Source organism: Dendropsophus ebraccatus, chromosome 8 (genome assembly GCF_027789765.1).
Source record: "Dendropsophus ebraccatus isolate aDenEbr1 chromosome 8, aDenEbr1.pat, whole genome shotgun sequence".
In the NCBI taxonomy this organism is placed as follows: Eukaryota; Metazoa; Chordata; class Amphibia; order Anura; family Hylidae; genus Dendropsophus; species Dendropsophus ebraccatus.
The window spans coordinates 39,681,717-39,702,677 of record NC_091461.1 but is presented as its reverse complement, the minus strand read 5'-3'; the positions used below and the strand labels follow the sequence as shown (position 1 = coordinate 39,702,677).

The following is a 20,961-nucleotide window of genomic DNA, read 5'->3' as shown; positions in this document are numbered from 1 at the left end:
TGCGGCCGCAAACATGTCAGTTGTTTGCGGCGCCGCTAGGGATCCTGGCCAGGGCGTATACTACTATGTGTCTACACTCCGGCCAGGATCCCATAGACAGCAAGGGAATGTATATTTTCGTCATAATCACGGACGTTATACAACGGCCGGGGTTTTACAAAAATACGTTGTGTGAACATAGCCTAAGGCCAGTTTTACTCTTGCTAATATGGATGTATTTCTGCACCTGTATTACAGCTGCAAGCCTGACCCTGTCAGTTTGGTTTATCAGACCTGGGGCGAGGCTGAACATTGCAGCTGTATAATGGACACAGGAATGAGTCCATATTAGACTGGATTCATCTGAAAAGAACAGCGCAGAGATCAGTACTATCTAGCAATCCCTAACCTACACATTCCTTAAATAGGCCAATATATCACACTTTAGGCCTCTGTCAGACCTATAGGAATCTATGAATTCTTTTTAAAGCATGCACCAGGATTTATCCTAGCACTTCTGTTAAACTGCTGCAGTGCAAACCCAGCCTAACGCTAGTGTGAAAACAGGCCTACGAAATCTGACTCCTGTTTACATGATACTGGGTGGAGCTCACTTTTCTTGGCACCACAACGATCACTTCTGGAATTTATTTAGTAACTGGAATTGATGGCTTATTCTGAACAGCTTCTGTCCAGGTAGCAGCTTCTCCCTAGATCAGGGGTGTCAAACGCAGGCCCTTCAACTGTTACAAAACTACAACTCCCATCATGACTGGACAGCCAAAGCTAAAGCTTTGGCTGTCCATCATGATGGGAATTGTAGTTTAGTAACAGCTGGAGGGCCTGAGTTTGACACATATGCCCTAGAACAGGGATGGGGAACCCACGGCCCTCCAGCTGTTGCAAAACTACAATTCCCATCATGCCTGGACAGCCAAAGCAAAGCTTTGGCTGTCCAGGCATGATGGAAATTGTAGTTTTGCAACAACTGAAGGGCCGAATGTTCCTCATCCCTAAAATCTATGGACGTGTGACTGCAGCCTTCCTTTATATTTCCTATTCCCTTTGAATCCAGTTCTGTCAATCGCTCAAAAACCACAGTAGCACCAGCCCTACACCTACACGCTTTTGGCTCTACCCAGCCTTACACCTACGTATTAGAGATGTATAGGAAATGGCCTAATCTGCATACTGCACCTTCAGCGACAGCAGCTGCTCATCGGCAAGACAAATATTTGTGTGCACATTCTTTTATTCAGAACATACTAGTATTGTTATTTTTTCTTTTCTTTTTGCTTGGAGTCATCATTGTGCAACTACGATAGACACGTGACGCTGCACCCATGTGGTGTTTATTACATGTGCATAAACCAGTGGGAGCAAATAAAGACATCTGCCGTCTCCTCATATCAAATGTACAGGTCACTAATACATGCAGGTATTCACCTAGGAATTATGTATCACAAAGCAGATGACAGTCACGCATCAGATCTCAATACAGGAGGCAAATATCTGCTCTGTCCAGGAATAAGCAGGACTTTATTACACAGACTCACAGACTCGGGGCCTCCCCCAAGCCGTCTGTTTTAGTAAATCCTTGTATTCCCCATGAAACACCAATTCTGGAGCATGTTCCTTATAGGAAGATCATGTATAACTAGATTCTACCAGCAAGAGTCACCACAAATTTTAAGATGTATTATGAAGCCCCCCCCCATGCCTAAACCCAATCCTAAATAAACAGTGTCTATCACCAGAGATCAGCACGGGAGAAGATCTGTTCAAAACTGGTTCACAAATGTTTTGCATTCTGGATCCCAGAATCTGGGACTGTTCCCTGAAACGTGGCACAAAGCTGAGAACTGATCCTAATGGCCAATGTATCTAATGTTCCTAGTTATGTATACATACACTAGTAGATCTTAATAGGGGGAGAGGACGGTGCTACTGTGTTTCTCCGAAAATAAGACACCCCACCTACTCTACCCTCGAACCTAAAGTAAGGCATCCACGAAAAGTAAGGCATCCACGAAAAGTAAGGCACCCCCCAAAAGTAAGGCACCACCCAGGACTCACCTAATCCCCTCGTGGACCTCCAAAACCAGCACCACAGGGAGCCTAGTCCATGGCCCCCACGCCCTCCACATATCCCAATGCCGAACGTCCTGCCACCGTAGCCTAACCCGACTCACGCCTGACCCAATGCTGATGCCGCCAATGCCACCGCTGCATGCCTGACCTGCCACTGACGGTGAGTATTCTGGGGAGGTCCAGGGAGAAATGTCTTTCTCTGCCCCTGGCCCCAAACCCAGCCGGGAGGAGAGAAGTAAGATATCCCCCGAAAAGAAGACGTAGTGCCTGCTTTTTTTGGGGGAAAAAAATATAAGGCACTGTCCTATTTTCGTGGAAACACAGTAGTTGCTGATGAGTTACCACGAGTACTTATGGGTTGGAACATCGCAGCAGAAAATTGTGCTTTTTCTAGAAGACTCCAGAAGAGTGTATAGTCTTCTCTTCATACTTACATCAGAGCTGGATAAGGAATAGAAGCAGAGCTAAGCATAAGTACATGCACAGAATCCTAAAGTCCTCCAGCTTTTAGAGAGTAAAATGTAATTTTTATTGAACTTAACACATTTCAAACACTCAGCTTCTTACTTATGGCTTCAGTATATAGTTAGGGCCCTATTCCACACGACGATTATCGCTCGCATAATCGTTAACGATAAACGATCCAAACGACAGCTATTACAAAAGACCTGAAATCGCTCACCCATTTACATGGAAAGATAATCGTTACTTATGATCGTTCTTGCGGTCGTCTTGTCGTCGCTATTGCGTTCGTCACTACTCTGAACGACCGAACAACTTATTCAATGCAAACGATTTGCGAATGAGCAACAATAAAAATAGGTCCAGGTCTTATTAAATGATCAATGATTTCTCGTTCGGTCGTTATTTGTTAACTGCTATTCAAACGAACAATTATCGTTTAGATTCAAACTATTTAATGATAATCTGGACGATAATCGTCCGGTGGAATAGGGCCCTTAGAATATGCACCTGAATCAGGAAAAAATCATCTTCGAGCAACAAGCTCTTGTTTGTTTGCTCCCTGGGAATAGCTTGAAGAATTACTGCGGAAAATGCTTTCCTGCTAAATTTTAGCAACATCTCTAAAGAGCTAGAAACGAACACAAACAGCTACAAAGCTCCAGACAAGTCTTGTTGCACTTGGAGTAAAGCCTAATGCTGACCATACAGTCTAATGTCAGCCAACCCACAGATCGTCTGACAATCAAATGTGTATGGGAACAGCCTGATGTTGGGGAGAGGACAGAACTGTATGCATTGGAGTTCTGTTACTTCATGGAATATTTTCTGATCATAATTTTTCGTACTTTATTATCGGTACATAAACAGCAATTGGGCAAACTTTGTGACCTGTCCAGAGGTCATTTCTCAGGGAAGAGGAGGCTGAGTTGCGAGCTACAGATATTGTCTTATCTATATACTGTTGTATACTTTCAGTGTACTTATGTCATAAGGAGAAAACTGATGGAAAGTCTGTACGTGTCACATGACCAAGACAGACTTTCAAAGCAAGGCCAAACTGGCCAATCAGCAGGAGCAAGCGCTGTCAGTTCAGCGCTCGCTTGCTTTTTGTTCCCTGCTCACTGCTATTACACGGGCCGTCAGCGAGCGGGTATGTGCGGGGAAGGTAGGGAGGTAGGGGGTTGCGGGGAGCTGCATCTTGGCAGACCATGGGAGACAGCAGCGGCCTGCTGCTCCTATTTCACATAGCGGGGGCCAGTAGATCGTTGTTATTGAAAAGTCTTTCAACATGTTAAAAAACAATGATCAGCCGACATTGTAATGGCTATTAATCGCTTAGTGTAGTAGGGCCTTAAGTCTAAGGGCCCTATTCCACCGGACGAATATCGTTCATATTATCGTTAAATCGTTCGAATCTAAACGATAATCGTTCGGTTGAAATGCAGTTAACGATATACGACCAAACGAGAAATCGTTGATCGCTTTATAAGACCTGAACCTATTTTTATCGTTGCTCGTTCGCATAACGTTTGCAAATCGTTCGCATTGAATAAGACGTCATTCGGTCATTTGCAGTAGATACGAACGCGATAGCGAAGAAATAGCGAAGAAATAACGATCGCAAATACGATCATAAGTAACGATTATCGCTCCATGGAAATGAGTGAACGTTTTCAGGTCTTTTGCAATAGCGGTCGTTTGAGATCATTAATCGTTAACGATTATGCGAACGACAATCGTCCGGTGGAATAGGGCCCTAAGGCAGATGTCAAACTCAGGCCCTCCAGCTGTTTTAAAACTACAATTCCCATCATGCTTGGACAGCCAAAGCTTAAGCTTTGGCTGTCCAGGCATGGTGGGACTTGTAGTTTTGCAACAACTGGAGGGCCTGAGTTTGACATCTCTGGTCTAAGGAGTCAGTCTAGGCTGCAGACAGAGTGGGGAAAGGAGTGTGAAGGGCTCTGGCTCTAACTGGATCATTTGTAATGTAGCTACCGTAGACATGTAAACAATTGGCTAATATACCTATTACGTAATCAGATCTAATCAGACTATGCGGATGCAGATGAATTCCAGGTATCAATAGGCTGAGCTGTCCTATGTATTCTCAATGGCCATAAGTAGAACAAAATGTTAGGTGCAGACACATGAGCGGGTAGTGTGCCATGTGGTCCAAAACAGAACCTTACAGCTACACGTGTTTTACCACGAAATCCTGCAGTTGTGTGATGTGGTTCTTGGCAATGCAGCATTTACACAGTGATGTACCATGTTCCTAGTGTATCACCATGTGGCCAGAACAGCCTTAGATTTTGCAGAGCTTATTTTACCTGTTGAAAAGGCACTGACAAAAGTTTTGATCAGTCGGGGGTCGAAGTGTTCAGACCCCCATGATCTCTAGATATGGCCAGCAAAAGTGATGGAGCTTATCTGCAGCAACACATGAAGAAAAGGGCACAACCGCATGCTTCTCCTGGCTGGATCTTAAGATCAGTGGGGGTCTGAACACACAGACCCCAAACAATCAAAATGTCCGATATGTCTGCAGCATGTCAAAAAGTTTGTATAATTGACAGGGAGACTAATCTACCAGCTATTTACATTCACTTCCATGCCAAAGTCATAGGACTTCCCCCACCTTAACCAATAGTTGGGTGCTTCATCTGAGTTTGGAGTAACAAGTAATGATGTTTGAGGTATTGCAGCTATTGTGGTTATATTGCCTCATACTAAGTGGTTAAAAAAAAAACTCTCACATTACAAGACAATAGCCAGGCACCAAATCAGCAAAACTGCATGATAGAGACCACGTCACAGCTTATTACACAGCACGGGAGGCCTGGACAGGAAGACAGATGAAGACGAGAAACTTTCTACTAAACTATGGAAACATCTAAACCCCGTCTGCCAATGTTCACTTCTCAGGAGTAAACAATTCAACCATAGGAGGAAAAAAAATTCTTAAGGGGGTTTGTAAGGACAAACACTGATGACATATCCTAGCAATATTCAATGGCAGGGGTCCAACATCTGTAACCCCGACAAAAAGACAGCAACATGCAGTTTCCATCCCTAACTGAATTCTCTACAGGCTGCATGGACATTGGGAAAATCAGAGTGACACCAACGAGCCGCATCAGGTCACCTGCTGGATTAACTGCAATAGGTTATGCTGCGTTACTCGGAATGATTATCATTCGGATTTTCGCATAAACGATCGCATTTGAGCAATAATCGTGTAAACACAGCAAACGATCAAACGACGAGAAAACTTCATTTTGATCTTTCAACATGTTCTTAAATCGTCGTTCATTGAAAATTCGCAGATCGCTTCGTGTAAAGTCTTTCACCGATTTACTCTATGTAAAAGATGGGCTTAAAAATCGTTGCTCCAAAATCGTTAAAAGATCAATTGGGCGAATTATCGCTCCAATTAAACGTAGCGTTAGAAGCATTAGATAACAAAATATCAGTTACTGAAGAAAACATCACACATACACATCACCTATATTAGGTTTATATTAGGCTGGGTTCACACTACATGTTTGCTATACATTTTCTCATCCGTTTTTTGCAGGGATAGGGGAAAAAAAAAAAATGCATTTGTGTGCATCCGTTTTTCCATTAATACACAAAAAAGTAGTCGACCTCATTTTTGTGTCTTAAAAAAAAAAAAGATCCATTTTGATTTTTTTTTTTAATTATGTATCTTTTTTTAACGGACACAAAAATGAGGTTGACTACGTTTTTGTGTATTGATCTGTTTTGATCCTTTTTTTTTTTTTTTTTATAATGGAAGCCAATGAAAAAACAGATGCACACAAATGCATCAGTTTCTTTCATCCAGTTTTAATTTTTTTTTTGGAAAAAAAAAAAACGGGTGAAAAAACGATTGCAAAAACGTAGTGTGAAGCCAGCCTGAGTTGATTATTATTTAATAACCATAATATTAATAAAATAAATAAAAAGATATATATAATTAGTAATGTAGTCATTCAGCATAAAGAATTAAGCAAGGCCATCTGTTTAACTCTAGCACGGTTGCGTCCATGTGCTTCACTACTTTAATTGGGTCATGTGATCACCAGCCTGACCCGTAGAAAATCACAATGTTTAATGTGTCAGTTAAAGTGGTCTGTAAACTACAGGACGACATCATCACCTATGAGACCCCCCTCTATGCTGCTCTCTCTCAGATCGGGATATATAGTAGTAACACACCTTGTAGTGACCTTAGAAAATCATTTTAAAGGGCAAGTACAAATCATGGCTGAAAATCAATGCTGTACACATCGGCTAAAACACAGGAAACACAAGAGCCCTTATATTATTCTCTAATAATAGTATATGTTGTTACATAAGAAATAATAAATTTCCTTTCTTTAAGAGTCCTGTGGGTTGTCTGTGAAAGGAAAGGAGGAAAGCAACAGAATGCAACTGCTCCATTATATATAACAACCACACTACAGTGCCAAATCCATCACACAATGGATCTGTTGGGTTCCACTAAAGTGTCTACCATTTTGATGGAAAAAACAGGTATTTAACCGACTCTGCAACTGAAGCTCTAAAAAGGAGCTTACAATGTGAACAGAGCCTAAGAGGGAGACCTCAGACATCTGCAGTGCATGTACATAGGTAACATCTTGTGCAGCTTTTGACCCTGTGGAGTATATATGTAGCCACAGCATTATGGAGGAAACAGCAAACACTGCAAAGTAACCAGGCAAGAATAACAAATCCCCTATGGAATATTCTAGCACAGTGTTCATGGCAACAATAATTGGATTCAATCTGAACATAATGTCAAAGTGTTCTCCTGAATTCATCATTAAACAACATGACCTAGACGTATTTGCTGGTGAGAATCTAAACATGTGCATTCACTTATACACTAAGGAGAGTCCTGTTGTATCTACAGTCAGGGAGGGGGGGTGAAGGGACTGATGGTGCAGCTGCTGTCTCCTGAAAAAAGGGAAAACTAAGGGTCAAAGATTATTAATCTTAGTTTCTGGATAGCCAGGGATGGACACTGGCAACAGAACAAAGTGCCAACCCAGACTAAGAGTATTATTACATGGCCCAATGGGGGCCCAATAATAACTGTAAACAAGCGCCGATCTGTTAGATCAGCACTCGTTTACTGGGCCTATTACATGGCCTGATAATCGTTTAACAAGGGCTGCATGGACATCATTACTGATGTCCTTGCAGCCCTAGCTTAAACTGCATACATTACCTATCCATTACCTATACACCTCCTCCTGCTCTCTGCTTTTCCCCGGGTAATGGAGCCCTGGCCCATGGATAGGTAATGTATGCAAATCATCAGCCGTGCACAGCTGTTAGGCGTAGCGATGATCCGAGTTGCACACCTATATCAACGATCAGTCGATGATCGTTGCCATCGGCTGATTGTTGTGATTATTACACAGAACGACAATCGTCTGGATAGGACCAATTCGTCCAATTATCGTTCCGTCAAGCAAGGCTCTCCACATATCCCTCATTGGGATATTTAATGCACTACTAGTTGTGATATCTAGGTCTCTAACCACAAGACGACTCAGTAACAATTGTAAGGACTGTGATGAATTTACAAACTCCCACCAGTGAATTATACAGGTTGTCCATCTTTATTCTTATTTTCCCTTTAAGAGAATTGTCTTAATGCAGCTTACATGATGCCCCATTGCAGAAACCTGCAGTGTGAATCAGGGGAGTTACATAACTCTGCAGCTTATCAGTGTGCAGACTCATCTCCTATATCACTGCTCTCCTGGTCTCTTAGATGGGGCAGAAACAATTTGTCCAGCAGCAACCTGTGCACCTAGAGATGGAGATGGGGACAGAGCTGCCAGGATTTGGTATGTGACAATATAATCCTGTTCCCAAGAGGTCAACCACACTGGAGAGACGGGGTATCCTGTCTACACATTAAGAGCATGTCATTTACTGGTTGTCAGCCTGGGGATCACATGACTCATCTAAAAATTTAAGTCATATGGACGCAACCAAACTGGAACAAAACAAAAATACACTGCAGGAATACTGTGCAGTTAGTATTATATGGACTCAAGAAAAAACAAGGTTTGGGAGAGGATCAGAAATGCTATTTATTCCGCTATTGATTTCCGTAACATGGGTGGCCAATCCATGGTCGTAACACACTACGCACTATAACTTCACTGGCTCCTTTACAGAAAGTTTACCAGAATCCTTATCACAAGTTTAATATATTCTACAGTTCTAGTACAGATAACAGGTGCAGGTGACCTGCTATAGAATAATTTCAAGCCCTTAGACCGTAGTCCTTCGAGGAGCTCACACACTGCTGTTGGCATACAAATAGGAGTCGTACACCCACATTGTGTTTTATTCCAGAGTTTCATCACTTCTGATATGGCTTTCTGAACAGTTCCAGATGGTCTTGTTTGCGTATGGAAGCTGAATATTCCACAAAATCTGCTGCTCTTACTGATGTTTTTTCCCTGTAACATACAAATAGAGGGGGGCACCATGAGAAAGCCAGAATACAGCACGGAGGATGTGCACTTTAAACAGCTGCTAAGTGAAGCATAAAGACAAAAACATAAACCGATCTACATCACACGTCACCTAATCCTGACTCGTGTGAAGGGAGAAAAACCATAGAAAAACCTGTGTATGAGCAAAACCTACAGACATGTTCACTATTTTGTCTACAGCTATTTAACGAATGAGTATACTCATGGTTATGGAGGCCTGGACGCCAAAATATTTACTTGATCAAATCTCTTGCTCCATCAGATTGATTTCAAATGTGCAACTGTCTACAAGAAGTGATCCAATAAGCGGCTCCACAGACCCAATGAAATATCCTGCTGTACACCAAATGCATTGTCCATTTATATGAATATGTGGTAAATACTAGAGGTGAGTGAACCGGGTTCGGGTTCGAGTTGATCCGAACCCGAACGTTCGGTATTTGATTAGCTGGGGCTGCTGAACTTGGATAAAGCTCTACGGTTGTCTGGAAAACATGGATACAGCCAATGACTATATCCATGTTTTCCACATAGCCTTAGGGCTTTATCCAACTTCAGCAGCCACCGCTAATCAAATACCGAAAGTTCGAGTTCGGATGGACTCGAGTATGCTCGAGGTTCACTCATCTCTAGTAAATACTTATTGTGATATTAGGGAATACATTCACTCCCACTGTTCCAGTAAGTAACCAGGTTACCCTTCAGTGCACTGTTAAGATCCTGAATCCACAGGAAGAACCAATGGCTGTGATCATCATGGAGATTACTTGATTCACTTGATTCAAATGAGTGCTTCATCCCCCCCGACGGGATTTGAACTTGAGTTTCCTTGTTGGCCAAATGATGCACTTGCCACTAGACCAGCATCTCTTTGGGAATATGTAGCTTTGACACTTTTTCACATATAGGAGAACCCAGCCCTAGAGTAACACATTCATTCTGGTCCTCTCCGACCCCCATACAATGCAGACATTGAATGCATCACAATCGCATCAGGAGCTGTACAAGTATTCATAGGGGCAAATATTGTAAAGGTTGGCTTTTTAACCATATAAACCCATTGGACCAACAATCCATTATTTGACCAACAGTACATCAGAGGATTCGAACCCAAGACTCCTGGCCCCTTAAGCCAAACACCAGACCACTGCACTACATTAGCATTGACATTTAGAAACAATATCAGTTGTGATGTTAAATGTAACAATTCTAAAAATGGTTGTAGGATTGTAATGTTTTTATCTTTGATCTATTTATGTTTTAGATCATGTTTTATATTTTAATGTGTATAACAGCTTATGCTATATGCCAGAAGGCTATAAGATAAATTTGTTTGTTTTACTGCATGTGATTGTTTTTCCCACCATTTTACCTATTTAAACCCCACTGTGTGTACATTTTTTATGGATCTGATGGAGAAGGTTCTTGAAACGCGTAATCCATCTACTAATAAATGCTTTTATCCTGAACTACGTCTCCTATCATCCATTGAGGAGTAGCAAACGGACAGCCGGTCAGCTCCTGATATTCCTGGTCACTCTGTTTGTTGGGACCTCCCGCAGCGATCTCCAATCATGGAGATTACTGTCATGTTCGTGTGATCATGTCCGTGTGAATCGCTATGCCCACAACAAAAGAAGACTAGGAGAACACCTACTAATAAAGACGAATATGCAAAAGAAGAGCCACTGGAGCCTCATTGAAGAGTCTCAAAACGCAGGACTGGTCAGATATCCCTCCAGGAAGGACCCAGCCAAGGGGTGGCTCCTGTAAGGCGGTTTTGGTAGTTTCCTTACAGGAGCCACCCCTTGGCTTGGTCCTTCCCAGATGGATATCTGACTAGTCCTGCGTTTTGAGACTCTTCAATGAGACTCCACAGGCTCTTCTTCTGCACTGCCCCAGGGGGCAGTGCACCTATGATTTCACTGCATTGAGCGCTTTCACTAGCAGCCAGCAGTGTTATTGTTTGGCTGGTCTCCCTGAGATCAGCGATCTGTTTCTCTTATTACTAATAAAGATATATTCCCATTGTGATGGCATTTACACATGGGGCACTCTTCTACTTTTCACTAATGTGCCTCATTCTGTCTTTAGGAGTCCAGTGGGCGGTGCTTATTAGTTATTTCACTGTAAGGGGACCTTCCTTACCGTATTGATTCAAGAAAGAACAGAGAAGGCATCAACATATGACGAGAAGTAACACGCACAGGAATAATATGTAATATGTAATATGTAATAATATGTACAATTTACATCTATATCTATGCTGGGAATTATCAGGAAAAAGGTGCTCCAACCACAGTGTAGATATTAGTAATATATTGAGAAATAAACTGTTGGGTATTTAGTAGGTAGCCATGGACTTTAGGGATACGTTGCAGAAATACCTTTCACTACATTATAACAATCGAACTAGAATAATGGAGGTTAGTGGACGACCTCCGCAAACAAAAACAATTCTGAATGATATTTCCTATGAGGTGAAAGCTGTGAACAGGTTATAGTCCAGCCGTGGTGTGCTGCCCGCTGTGAATTGATCCCATGGTTGCAGTCCTCAGTCGTTGGGTGTAGGCAGCCTGCTGGATAATAATCTCTGTAAACACGAGCCGAGGAAGAGGAGAATAAAGCAAATAAGCCCTAAGCAAAACCACAACAATCATCTCTATGCCACCGACCACCAACTAGCAGGATCATGCCGCAGGTCTCACACTGGCCACACACAGAAAGCAACATAAAAAGTAAGGTTCATCACTTAAAATAACCAATGAGGCACGAAAAGTTCAATATGGCACAAAAAGTTTCTTAATATAGACTGGGGAAAAAAAGAAACAGATCATCATCATGAAAGGGAAATCCAGGTCAATAACAGCTGTTCCGTTGGACTCTAGTTACCCAAACGATCGGCATTAGAATCCCAGAAGGTTGGATGCAACCTGAGGATTGCCTTGAGACCTTGTGTCAATATTAAGATAATGATACAGTAATATAGGATGCAGAAATAAGTTTTTTGTCTCTAACATCACTCAACAAAACAGGGCTCTGCGTCCCTGAATGAACAAGAAGTATTTAGATTGTTGCTTTGGAAACCTGTGATGGCGTAATGATGTCAGAGGTTTTCCAATGTCACAGAGGGTAGAAGGACACAATCCACATCTATACAGCCAGTCCCGTTCATATTGCTATCAGCTTATTTCTGGCGCAGACCTATTTTGCACAGGTACCATAACACAATCATGAAGATCCGAGGACATCCCCAATCTACATTTCTCTGTACCGTCCTAATGCACATACTATGTATATTGCACCCATTTCTACTAGCAGTGCCCGCAGACCTTATTGTACTGAAAGTATTGGTTTACCATGTTTGACCTATGCATGATGTCTCTAGACTGACTAAAACCATGAGAACCCATCGATTCATCATTGTTGGTCTATTTTAACCTCAACCTACCATACGTGCCTTCACAATGCCTCATTTTCTTTTAGTTTGACCAAATGACCCCATGTAAAAAGTCACAAAGGACGCCCATCCATCATTGTCATCTATGTCCTCCCCATGCCTCTTTACAATGACATTATTCTTATGTCTCGTCAATCCCACACCCAGATTGTGTCACCTTTCCCACCAAAAAAGAAGAATTTGTGGAGAAAACATACAAGAGCAAGTCACAGACTTTGCAAACAGATATGCAAAGCAGCTCTCTGATGCTAGAGGAAGCTTTCCCTTCAAGTCAATGTTTTCTTAGATGATGACTGGGGCTATATGCCAAGCTAGAAATCTCTCCGGAAGGAAAGTTTACCCATCTGTAGACAGCTTGGCAAATCTTTCCAGTCATGTTCTATGACTCCTAGATTCCAGAGATCTTGAAGAAACCTAGAAGATCCCTGGACAATAAACCAAGGTTCTAAAGGCCTATACACGTGGACAAATTCTTAGCCAACAATGCTTGCTCATTGGCTGATTGAATCTTATGTGCAGCCATTTAAACGATCACTATCAGCCAAACGTCACCGCATGTAAAAAGGTGATGTGCATCCGGCCGTGATAAACGTAATTTGATACGTGCACCACTCACCTACATCAGCATACATTATCAGAAACTCCATACCACTGTCTTACAGCTCTGGGATCCCCGCTGGGCTCAGGGATCTCGTGCTCCCCATGAGTCGGAGCATGGATTGCCTGCTCAGCCAATCAGTGACTGGGGTGGGACATTGCTGCAGTCACTGATGGGGAGGGGGGATTGCCCGCTCAGCCAGAGTTGTGGCAACATCAGAACTGAAAATGAGTTCCAGTGTGGATCCTGGAGCCTACAACATTGTGCTTTGAGGGGCATGGGGATAAGTATGTGCCGTTTATTACGTTCCCCCCTACCTGCATGTAAGTTATTATTTTCGCAGCAAACCTACAATAAAAGGTAGAGATAGTCTTACAGCTTAAATGGCTGTATAGCCATGCAAGCAGTTTAGGAAGACTTTGCTAGCAGACAGTTTCCCATTAAAGGTATACACACCTTTTTCCTTTTCAAGTGTATAAAACATATATGTAAACATAAGCAAAAACACAGTATGGACTTGCATAGAGAAAAAATGTCCCCAAAGTCTTTCAACTGAAATGGGATTTGGGAGTGACCATTCCCTCTGCACCCCCACAACTATGACATATCAGCATGTCAACATTTTCATCAGTCATGGTCTGTGTGCCTGTGTCTTTGCTGATAGCCATGTCATGTGTACGGTGAGCCGTGGATGACACTACTACTCCCTGACCGACCTCTGATAGGATAGGAGATAAAAGATATTAATAAAATTTAGTCTGCAGATTTCAGCATTGAGTTATGCACAAATAATATATAAACACTCACCGGCCACTTTATTAGGTACACCTGTCCAACTGCACATTACCACTTAATTTCTAATCAGCCAATCACATGGCGGCAACTCAGTGCATTTAGGCATGTAGACATGGTCAAGACAATCTCCTGCAGTTCAAACCGAGCATCAGTATGGGGAAGAAAGGTGATTTGAGTGCCTTTGAACGTGGCATGGTTGTTGGTGCCAGAAGGGCTGGTCTGAGTATTTCAGAAACTGCTGATCTACTGAGATTTTCACGCACAACCATCTCTAGGGTTTACAGAGAATGGTCCGAAAAAGAAAAAACATCCAGTGAGCGGCAGTTCTGTGGGCGGAAATGCCATGTTGATGCCAGAGGTCAGAGGAGAATGGGCAGACTGGTTCGAGCTGATAGAAAGGCAACAGTGACTCAAATAGCCAACCGTTACAGCCAAGGTAGGCAGAAGAGCATCTCTGAACGCACAGTACCTTCAACTTTGAGGCAGATGGGCTACAGCAGCAGAAGACCACACCGGGTGCCACTCCTTTCAGCTAAGAACAGGAAACTGAGGCTACAATTTGCACCAGCTCATCGAAATTGGACAGCAGAAGATTGGAAAAACGTTGCCTGGTCTGATGAGTCTCGATTTCTGCTGCGACATTTGGATGGTAGGGTCAGAATTTGGCGTCAACAACATGAAAGCATGGATCCATCCTGCCTTGTATCAACGGTTCAGGCTGGTGGTGGTGGTGGTGTCATGGGGAATATTTTCTTGGCACTCTTTGTGCCCCTTGGTACCAATTGAGCATCGTTGCAACGCCACAGCCTACCTGAGTATTGTTGCTGACCATGTCCATCCCTTTATGACCACAATGTACCCAACATCTGATGGCTACTTTCAGCAGGATAATGCGCCATGTCATAAAGCTAGAATCATCTCAGACTGGTTTCTTGAACATGACAATGAGTTCACTGTACTCCAATGGCCTCCACAGTCACCAGATCTCAATCCAATAGAGCATCTTTGGGATGTGGTGGAACGGGAGATTCGCATCATGGATGTGCAGCCGACAAATCTGCGGCAACTGTGTGATGCCATCATGTCAATATGGACCAAAATCTCTGAGGAATGCTTCCAGCACCTTGTATCTATGCCACGAAGAATTGAGGCAGTTCTGAAGGCAAAAGGGGGTCCAACCCGTTACTAGCATGGTGTACCTAATAAAGTGGCCGGTGAGTGTATATTAAGTAAAGAATATAAGTAAAGAAAAAGGTGATAGTTTTCTAATGACATTTGCATTACCAGTGACAAACCCATTTACTTACAAACAAACCCAATGGCCTAAAAAAATAGATAGATATAACAAAACTAAAATAATCTCACAAAACTGCTTACATCTGCAAGACCTCTACAGAGAAAATACCCCCTGGTAAGGTAGGAAACCCTTGGGGCATACACAGCACCTTCACTCCAAGCATTAAAGGACCTGTTACACAAATTCGAACGATAATCGTGCATGTAAACGCAGCAAACGATCAAGCGACAAGCAAGAAATCGTTCATTTTGATCTTTGAACATGTTCTCAAATCGTCCTTGGTCGTTTGCAAAAAAATCACAAATAGTTCAGTGTAAACAGTCTTTCACCGATTTAACTTATGTGCGAGATAGGCTTAAGCGATCGCAAAACAATTGCAAAACGATTTTTTCATACGATAAATCGTTCCGTCTAAACACTGATCGTTATAAAAAAAATGGTTACTTCGAAATCGTTAATCGTACGATCAGGCGAATTATCGCTATGTGTAAACCCAGCATTATGGACAATAATCGCTTTGTGTAATAGAAGGCAGCGATCAGCCAACATGAACAATATCGGCTGATCGTTGTCTTTCAACATGTTTAAAGATAAACCACTAAGATAACAATGATCTGCTACCGCACTGGTGCACTGGGGGTGGTACTATAGTCCTCCTCTTGAATATTGACATCACTCCGGTGCCCAACACTGAAGAGCACTGTATGAATACAGGAGGGGCAAGCTGGAGAACTGAGGACTATAGTACCACCCCCAGTGCACCAAGTTGTCTAAATTATATTATTAAACAAACTAAGAAGTTGGGAAAAGAGCATAAAAAGATTAAAAAAAGAAGAAGAATTACCTTCATGCCTTCGCCCTTTGTGCTCTGGTTAGAGTCTTAGTTCCTGTTTAACAGCAGTTGAGGTTTGGTCTCAGCATTGGTGACGTCTCTGCACCTCAGCACTCGGAGACCACACTCTGTAACTTTCTGTGGTCTCTACCTAATGTCCGAGTTGCTGTGGTCCTTGAATAATTTCACTTTTCAATAATTAAAGTGCAGAGAAATTATATGGGTCTGGATACTGCATCCATAATCGGGACACTAAAATGCTGCCCCTCTATTATAGCTGTGTGAAAACCATGTGTCTAAAGTGTCTAGGGTCATGTTACAGGAAAGGCGTCATCACAAAAAAGATTAAGGGTGCCTTCACACACACACACATCGGATCCGATCTGGTGTCAGTACATCCTATGAGAATACATACTCGCAGTGGGAATGACATTGCCCTGTGTGTATGTAGGTTAACCCTGCGGCGGCTGGAGCATACATCACCTCCTCGCTGCTCCGGCTTGCTTTGGCGGTTCCCGGTCTCTGCTGGTCCCACCCCGCCACAGCCACTGATTGGCTGAGCAGGACGTCCTGCTGAGAACCCCCGAAGCAAGCCTAAGCGGGGAGGAGGTGATGTATGTTCCGGGGGGTTAAAGCAGTGCGGGCACAGGGAGTGGTAAATGTGTTTTTTATAATGTTCCCCCAACTCCTGCCCCGAACTGAATTTTTGTTGCCCCGCCAGACTTCACCTTTAAGGATATGTTCACACACTGTCAAAATTTTATAATAATAAAAACGGCCATCATTTTTACATAGCCTTACTGTGAAACATATTTTGTAAGAATTTTTGGTGGGGTTTTTTTTTCTAGTTTTAATGTTTAATGCAGAAATCCTAAGGTTTGCATTTTAGCTCCTAGGTCTAAGACTGGTTCCCTTTTAAGATAATCTATCACTACTATAACACATATAACGCTGTTAGCAGCTCCTAATAGAGCTGCTAATGTGTTCTCTTACCATACTGGGTGTGTCCTTCTAGAGGGTATATAAGGGAAAATACTTTTACGGGGGGGCCTTCCCACACACCGGATCCGCAGCAGAATTGATACCGTGTTCAGTTATTTAGATCAAATCTGCTGCGGATCTGGATACGGTGTGTGTGAAGCTACCCTATTTCAGCACACGCTGCAGGGACAGAGGTCGGAACCAGTCACTTGGGTGGAGCCAGCCCAGAACTAGTCACAGCTCTCTGCAGGGATGATCGACAGGCAAAGAGGCCTGTCAGAAGCCTCTTCAAGGCTGCATTCACACTTGCATCCAAAGCCCCAGCCCAACCACAAGTCTAATGACCCAAACTGACAGCCGCATCAGTTGGGTTGATAAAAAAATTGTAGTCAGGCCAGGATTTGCAGCCAAAATATGGATGCCAATATGTGTCTGTATTATGCCAGTGTGACCAAATTGTTCACAAAAAACAAACAAACACAGGATCAGTTGGAACGGATCAGCCATTTGTTCGTCTGCACAAAACAATGGCCTGGACTCCTCTGGTGATGTATGAAATTAATTTACATAGCACTGCTGTACCCGGAGACGCTAACACGCAACCTACATACAACACAAGTGTTTCAGATATACTTATAAGAAGAATGTCCCAGAAACGCAGCGCAGAACAAACAAAGGCTTAACCCCTTATTACAATCAAACAAACGTATCTCAGGATCCCTGAGCCGGCTGATGCAAGATGGTATTTACACTGGTCAATGATAGGGATGTGACCTCCACATTATTATTAGTCACAGACCAGCCCTGTATGCAGGGGATATGGCATCTATGAGAAAGAAAGCAAAAGTGCAGGACACAGGACACCAGTGGGGTTTCCCTCTTTTATGCCACCAGTGTCAAATTGAAATTTCTAAGTTCTTCTATACTTTTTGTTTCCATTTCTCTGTCTTGGCTGGATCCACCTATAGTAACCCCAGGAGAGATCTGATTGCTTTTCATCTATACAGTTTTTCGCATCCTGGATGTAAACAATAGATCATTCACTGAAAGCAAACAGAGATCTTGAAAATGATTAAGAAATGCAAAGAGAAGGATATAGAATTCTTCAAAACATTATATAATCAAGAATCCACAGGACAAAAAATAAACTTATCAATGGGGGTTCGACTCAAGGGACCCGATCCCCCCCCTATAGCAAGAATAAAGAAATGTGCCCACCAAATGGACTGCATTACATGTAAGCAGCCATCACGCCGTTCATTCTATATGGGGCATGTGAACACTGCTGAGTTCAGCGCTAAGCAATGTTTGGTAGCCACATAGAGAACGAATAGAACCCCAACCAATCAGCTTGTTATCCCCTATCCTGTGGATAATGTTTACATTTTGGAGATGGAAATACCCTTGAAGTGACTCTGTATCCACCAACCAAACCACTAGAGCCATCCGTTTGAGTGGTTGTGTTTTGCCAGATGCCTTGGTTAGAGCAAAAAATTATCTTTTAATCTGCAGCGCTGTAGCCTAGAGTGTCTGTGCCCCAGGTCTGTGACGCCTCCACTTTCTTCCTCCCCACCCTCATCATTAGAAACACCCAGAGGCAGGATTACTATTCATCACTCGCCTAAACAGTGCACATGGGCCATAGCGACACAGGTGCACTGTTTAGATGAGCAATGAATAGAAATCCTGCCTGGGGGTGTTCCTAATGATAAGGAGGGTGGGGAGAAGGAAAGGGGAGGCATCGCAGACCTGGGGCACAGACACTCTAGTCCATGCCAGTATGAAACAGCGCTGCAAATTAAAAGATAATTTTTTTTCTCTAACCAAGGCATCAGGCGCATTTTAAAAGACACGACCGGTAAGAAATAAATGTCATCAAACGAATGGTACATTAGGTACATCCTCTTTAATCTGACCCAGGGATAGAACAGGCTGTCATGGGGAAGCCGGTGCGTGTATGGCACTGTTCTATCCACAGGTCCTGGGCCGGAGCTAAAGCACAGGAGGCAGGCCGGCCCACCCCCAGTGGGAGGAATCCCCCGCCCCTGTATGATGCGGCTCCATTGATTGCTATGAAGCCGCGTCATAGAGGGGCGGGAATTCCCTCCCACTGGGGGCGGGCCGGCCCTCCTCCTGTGCTTCAGCTCTGGCTCGGGACCCGTGAATACAACAGAAGCGTACACGGGAACCGGGCCGCGGTTCAAAAAACGGACCGCAGCACCGGCTTCCCCGTTCTATCCCCGGGTCAGATTAAAGAGGATGTACCTGATGGTACATCCTCTTTAAAACTTACGATAGCTTAATGGGATGTTCCAACCATTGACATGGGCCGTGTCTTATTTCTATAACTCCCATAGACCTTAAAGGGATATTGCGCTCAAATATAACTTCATTTATTGCTGCCCATGGTGAGAGAATAACAGCAGCCTATTCTTACCTTTCCTCCGCTCTGTCTCGGTCAGTGTCTGTCACCCCCAGAGAAGTCGGCTCAGCTGGGGACCCCAACATGCCATAGGTGGACACTGAGGGGAGCGCGGAAAGGTAACAATAGGCCATTTGTTATTTTTTCTCCATGGCTGGCATATGAAAAGTTATGTTTGAGCGGAATACCCCTTAAAAAAGGGGTTGTTGAGGATAGAAAGAAAAAAAAAAATCATTGCTACTTTCTTCCAAAAACACTGCCTCCCCTGTCCATGGATCATGTATGGTATTACAACTCAGTTTCTTTCATGTCAACGGAACTGTGCTGCAGTACCACAGGCAAACGGAGAACGAGAATAGCACTGTTATGTGAAGAAAATAGCCATGGTTTTTCTAATCCTAGCACACCCCTTTAAATTGCCACCAGCCTGCCTTCTCCTTACCCTCCTCCTGCACCTTGTTGCCAGCTTTTCCCCCTGGTACCCCCAACAATCATTGCTCTCAGACAGGTGGTATCTCTATCTATCAGACTATTCTGGAATAAGGTTGACATACCCCTTTAAGCCTTGTTTAAAAAAAAAAAAAAAAAATGAATAATAATTATATATATATATAAATTTTAATTTTTTGAGTCAATAATGAAAATAAATGCAAACAATATGAACACAGCATATCCATCATAAAAAGTAATAATGCGTGAAGTCAGTGGGCATCACACACAGACAACATGGCAGCCGCAGGGCAACTTTCGACAAACAAAACACCACAAGGACCCATGGCGCCGGCATACAGCCACGACATCAGAAGCGCCAGGTGACAGTGCGCCAGCAATCAATGTAAATGTCACCAATATCTCCATGGACTTTTAATGGAGTCCACTTAGTGGGTTCCCCATTGATGGACCCTGGCACTGGGCATCACCAAAACCAGTCACCATGGTGTGCCAAACACAAGTTACAGGAGAACACACAATGCATCATGTGACAAATGTCTCCATGTCCCCCAGCCTGGATACACTGTGACATCCCCCTGGTCAGGACTCTGTGCAGGAATGTGACTGTGCACCACTCACCTGGGGCTCCATACTGCCGGACGTGCTGCTGGGGACAGCCTGAGACAGCAGGAGAGACATCTTCATGTCCTGTTCCCTTTCGTGTCCCTGGCTCCAGTCCTTCCTGTGCGTGCTGCAACACAACAGCCGAACCAGCCCTGCAGCAGCGCACAGCCCAGCGAGGCCACCTAACTTGGACCTGCACTAAGCCAGGCAGCTGAGGACCGCCCACCAAACCGACCGCAGGCGCTGATTGGAGAAAGGCCGGGGATGCATTTTAAAGCTAACAAAGAGCGCCTCACTGATTGGTGGATATCGGCATAGGAAGTCATCAGTGATTGGCTGCTTAACCATCCGGGATATGCTGCCATGTTGGAGGTGGCATTTGTTTTTGTATGGTGTTTTCGTATTCTGGCTTATTACTAGTAATCATATATCTGCGCTTCTGTGCGAGCTCATGAGAA

General features: G+C 43.4%; 1 protein-coding gene across 1 annotated transcript in view; it reads right to left on the bottom strand.

Moving 5' to 3' along the window:
• Positions 1-20,692, bottom strand: part of WBP1L (WW domain binding protein 1 like) — a 39,247-nt gene extending 18,555 nt beyond the window's left edge. The window contains exon 1 of the mRNA XM_069980208.1: positions 20,519-20,692. Within this exon, the coding sequence (XP_069836309.1) occupies positions 20,519-20,584 (66 nt within the window). The 5' untranslated portion in view covers positions 20,585-20,692. The remainder of the gene's footprint in view (positions 1-20,518) is intronic.
• Between the last annotated feature and the right edge of the window lie 269 nt (positions 20,693-20,961).